Here is a 5,454-nt window from a genome sequence, read left to right as displayed (position 1 = left end):
TTAAATATAAACACTGGACATCCATGAACTACACGTGTTAAACTTTTTAAACACGTGAACTAGCGGATATTTATTGACGGATTAAATTTTAAACATCAATCTCTCTCGACGTTGAAATGAGTGCTAAAAGACTCAAAGTTCTTCCATGTACACTAAGTCGAAGATATTGCGGAGCACCTTTACAACATGTACTCTAATAAAGTAATTAAGGATTATCTACGCATATTAATTAACATTGACATGTTTCTCTTGAAAATAAACTTAATGTAAATTTACTATTAATTTCTAGAGTTGCACAATAAATTACTGTATTATTTTAACATCTAACTATATTATGTAATCATCCAAAATAAGAACTCGAGATTAAAGATTAACCATTTAGGTTACTATTATTTGTTCATTCATCAATAATGCATACATTAATATGATGAACTAGAAAACCGGTATACTTTGGGGGTGGTTAAAAAAATTGTTTGGGTCAACTTTAGCTTTGATACGAATCAACTTTTTAAAGTTGTCTTCCTTCCAGTATCTATTTCCCCACACACTTGCTTCTTCATAAGTAGCACTTCCAACTCCCAAATCAAAGTCAATGTAGTTATAATACGCCTCCCTCGGGTTCTTCGACACATAAGGTGTTATATACTTGCTAAAGTTTCGTAGCCAACTGACACGCTGAAGCGATACTGGTGTCGTGTCTGAGGTTTGGTCACGAAACCGAACCACTTGGTGAAATTGGTACAACACTCCAGCTCTATGAGGAAAAGGAAGTGATGTCTCCGAGTACTCATTCATTTTCCCCCCAAAAGGTTGCATGGTCACTGCTGATCCTACACTGTTAAACATCTGTCTCCAGATTTGTTTGAGGCCACTTATAGGGATTGGGGTGCGTACGTAATCTAATTTGTTTTGTCCATTGAGCCTAAAACCGATAGTTCGGTTAGCAAGACCCTCTAGTGGGGTGTCGATTGGATAACCTTGGAAAAAAAGGGTTGACTGGACCATTGTAACCTCTTGGCATATTTCTCGTGTGACATTAAGCTCGGGGTACTTTTCGTCTAACAAAGAAAGTAATGTGTTCATTGAGCCTTGATAAAGTCCATAAAATAACATTCGTATGGTTCTCTTGTTAGTGTTGACGATATCTTCGCAAGACATTTGAACTCTGATGGACAAATTTTCATCGATATTCGGTATAACGTGTTGATACTTATAAAAAATCTCTGTGGCACCTTGTTCCAAAGTTATGTTCACTAAAAACACAGTCACTAATTCAGGCACCGGAACCAAGTTAAGCTTCCATGCAAGAACGATTCCAAAACTTGCAGATCCACCACCACGAATTGCCCAAAACAGATCTTCGCCCATAGACTTTCTATTTAAAATATTTCCATTGACATCCATGAACCGAACATCAACAACATTATCTGCAGCTAGACCATATTTCCTCATCAGGTATCCATAGCCACCACCACCCATATACCCGCCAACACCCACCGTGGGACAAATTCCACCTGCGAAATACAACTTGTTGGTCTTTTGAGATATAGCATAGTACACTTCACCAAGTGTAGTGCCAGCTTCAGCCCATGCGGTCCTTTTTGCAACGTCCACATTTATAGACCTCATTCTGGCTAGATCGAGCATCACAAACGGAACATCAGCGGTAGACGAGACTCCCTCATAGTCATGGCCTCCGCTTCTAATCCTCATCTCATACCCGTATTTCTTGCTGCATAATAGTGTTGCTTCGATCTGAGCATCATCGATCGGAGTAACAATGACCGATGGTTTCGGAGTTGATGATTTGTTGAATCTGTGGTTGTTAACTCTAACTTGCCATATTGGTAGGAAAGATACATTGTTAGGGGTGAATATGAGTTGAGAGATGTTATGAACATTATTTGATTTGGATTCAAGGCAATTTATGAAATCTTGAGAACTTGGTGTAACATGATTATGAAAGGATATTGATAATGTTACACATAAACAAAGAGTTAAAACTGAAAGTATTAGTTGAGATTTCATCGTGTTTTATATTTGTGAATTTCAAATTTGAACTGATAGCCAATGTCGTATTTGCATTTATAGACCCAGTTTACATGTTAGGATGTGATTATTATTAATTAAAATAAGTAATAATGAGTTAAAAGTATTTTGTTGCCAACAAAATTTAAAATTCAGAGATGACTTTTTTTTATTTTTTTCTGAAAGTCAAATGAAAATTAAATGAGATTTTATAGATTCTTTTCAACGTGGTCTACAAGTGAGATTTTATAGATATAGAGGGAATTGTAAGTCATCTGAAGAGTTGATTTACTGGATTGACTTATTCCACAATTGAAGAATTCCACATCCTACACGGCTACACCGTATCCATCTCTTGAGTGCGAAGAAGAAATAAACAAAGGATATGGAGCTGGGAGAGTGGAGCTCGCGAACGCAAAAAAACAAAGAAGAGAGTTTCGTGATCGCCGAACTATGATTTTTTTTTACTGTGGGCAAAAAAAATTGAAGACCGTAGTAATTTTTTTGGGCAAAATATGGAGTTTTTAGGGGAAAAATTGAGGTTGTTTAGGCAAATTATGGAGGTTTTTGGGCAAAATTTGAAGGTTTTTGGCCAAAAGTTGAAGAATTTTGGGCAAAAATTTGAAGGTTTTGGAGCAAAATATGTAGGTTTTGGGGCAAAAAAAAATTCACCTAGGGCAAAGTTGAAAAACCCAAAAATTTTACACTGAAAATTGCAAATCTAATGGGGTGGGCGCCCCACCATGCCCCCAAATAGTTTCGCCCCTGACGATCGCTGTTAGAAATAAGTGTTGTGAATTGATAATCCCGGATTGATTTTTGAATCGTGAAACACGTTCCTAATTAAGTATTTCGACCCTACTTGCCTCGGGTTACACGAAATCTTAATTGGGATAAGACAAAAATGCAATTTGATTCTATGCAAGAAGAGATCAAATTATAGTATTAGTGAGAATATGATTTTTTGTATATGTTAAAATGAAAGCAAATTCCCTTATATATAATAGGTGAAAGGGTGCGACGAAAGGATGTAACGCTTCAATGAAAATATGTAACCTTTCAATGAAAAGATGCAACTTCTTCATTCACTTCTTTTAGAAAATAACATCACTTTTCACAAAATGACATCGCCATTCATGGTTACCTTTCCATCAAATGATGTAATTTCAAAGACCTTATCGAACTAACCCGAACGAGCGTGCACTCCGCACTCTCCAAACTCCTCATTTAGCATAATTCGATAAGCATTTGCTTTATAGTAAATACCAATTACCTAAAATGATCGTTGATAACACTAAAATCATTAACAAGAGCTAGGTCGGCCAGAATGTTCTTTCTTGTCCCTAAGTTGTTTCCTTGTTTGTATTTGCCTATAAATGGGGCCCCATGTAACCCATAACAATATGCACGAAAAAAATAGTGAAAAATATCTGGTTTGTACCCGTGGAGTAAACTCTTCTCCGTATTTAGGAGTTGAGATATAATCACGTTAAATCTCGTCTCGTTTATCTTTATTTATTTATTCTTTATTATTCGTTTGTCGTTCGTGGGTAAGTGATTGGTTTAAATCACTTATCTTGTTGGGGCCTTCTGAATTCCTAACAAATGGTATCAGAGCTTAGGATCGGTTTTATGGGCACGATGGTGAATTGGAAGCAAGAAGAAGAAAAAAACGAATTGCTGATGATGTTCGATTCGCGATCGCAAGATGAACAAAGGGAAGAAGCTCGCGTTAGCGAGATAGCTTCTGCCAATATTTTTCATTTTTTTTTTTTGAAAAACGACGTTCTAGGGTTTTATCTTGCAACGTGTATCGAGACCAGGTGACTTAGCAGGTCGCAATGAACTCATGAATATGTCTATGTATCCGGGAGAGTTGATCACACAAGATTCGTGTGACAGTTCTTGAAAGTTATTTTGTAATCGGGACGCTGATTGCATCATGATGGTGATTTTTTTACGAAGGGTTACGGAGTCAGAGGTCGGGTCGATGGTTTCATTGCGGAGAGATATTTCGGCAGACCCGGGTAGCGAATCTGATTTCTTGTTCTTCGCTATCCCGTGCGAAAGAATGATTGAACTATCAAATTCAGAGTTTCAAGAGCTGCAGCAGAAGAAAATTTGTAGCGGGTTCGTTAACAGTTGGATCAACTTGATTTTTTGGTTGTGAATATTAGACACACTGATCTACACGTGGTAAAAATCTGAGCTTGAACTGGCCATTGGATCTTGATATACGATTTTTTGAATCTTGGTAGTTTTTAGGGTGAACTTTTTCGGGTTTTATGACGCGAGCACGAGTGGGTTTTGTCTTGGAAAACTTTGAACAGTAAGAGCTGTGTTTTCAGAGATATGGGTTTGTTACGGAAGCTCAGGAGAGTGTTTTTCTCTCGGGTTAGAGTGGTTGTGGTATCGAACGAGATGCATCGAGTTGAAATCGATAGTGGGAGTATCAGGGGAGTTTATTGCTTGCGGGGTTTGGAAACGGGATGACCAATGGTGTTTGGTCAATATTCCAGGGGTTATGGAATATGTGGGCAGATTAGAGTTTCTAGTCACTAAGGAAAATGGTTGTCGAAGAGTTTTGGATAAAACACGTTAGACGGTTGCTCGGTTCTTGGTTGATGATTTAACAAAAAGGAGAGGTTCTTCTTCCAAGGTGATCAATTAGAAGTTTTTAGGTGATGGAAGAGGAACAGATAATCGTGTAAGTCCCAGAACTTGAGCTTTCTAGGATCTTTGAGGGTGTTGGAAACTCGGTTTGAGTTTGATAACCGACGGAAGTTATCGAGCTTGTGGGATGATAATGCTAAAAACGAACATATATTTCATAGCATTATCCCTCAAGAAAGACAAGCTTTTAGTTGCAATTGTTCTATTTACAAGTGATATTCGTTTAAATAATAAAAGGTGAAGACAAAAGACAGATTCGACGAATTGAAGACGCAAACGACCAAAAAGCTCAAAAGTACAAAATACAATCAAAGTGGCTCCAATTATTGATGAGAAACGTCTCAAAATTACAAGAGTACAAGATGCGAAACGCAAAGTACAAGATATTAAATTATACGCAAAGACGTTCGAAAATCCGGAACCGGGACCAAAGTCAACTCTCAATGCTCGACGCAACGGACTAAAAATTACAAGTCAACTATGCACATGAATATAATATAATATATAATTAATTCTTAAAATTAATATATATATTATATTATATTATAAAACCGTCGGCAAGCTAGGAGCCAAGCTTGTGTGAGCTGGAATCCACAGCTCTGCACTCGCGGAGCTTATAAAGGCAAAAACCTCCGCACTCGCGAAGGTCAAATAGTATTACGTGGGCCTATAAAAGGCCGAGCATTCGGCCGAAATTTACACATCTTTTTATTCTTCATTCATACGTAAGATATATATATATATATATATATA

At 37.3% G+C, this 5,454-nt stretch overlaps 1 protein-coding gene across 1 annotated transcript; it reads right to left on the bottom strand.

The window, feature by feature from the left end:
- Positions 1-316: 316 nt before the first annotated feature.
- On the bottom strand, positions 317-2,028 carry LOC139858061 (tetrahydroberberine oxidase-like). Its single transcript, XM_071846910.1, has one exon. It carries the CDS (start codon positions 2,026-2,028, stop codon positions 433-435), a length of 1,596 nt encoding a protein of 531 aa, XP_071703011.1. The 3' UTR covers positions 317-432.
- Positions 2,029-5,454: the final 3,426 nt, after the last annotated feature.

Source organism: Rutidosis leptorrhynchoides, chromosome 7, assembly GCF_046630445.1.
Source record: "Rutidosis leptorrhynchoides isolate AG116_Rl617_1_P2 chromosome 7, CSIRO_AGI_Rlap_v1, whole genome shotgun sequence".
NCBI classification, from domain to species: domain Eukaryota; kingdom Viridiplantae; phylum Streptophyta; class Magnoliopsida; order Asterales; family Asteraceae; genus Rutidosis; species Rutidosis leptorrhynchoides.
This window is presented reverse-complemented; position numbering and strand designations above follow the sequence as displayed.

What these genes read in the sequence shown, in the direction of transcription:
- LOC139858061 (XM_071846910.1), bottom strand. Translation starts at nt 2,028, where the DNA reads ATGAAATCTCAACTAATACTTTCAGTTTTAACTCTTTGTTTATGTGTA.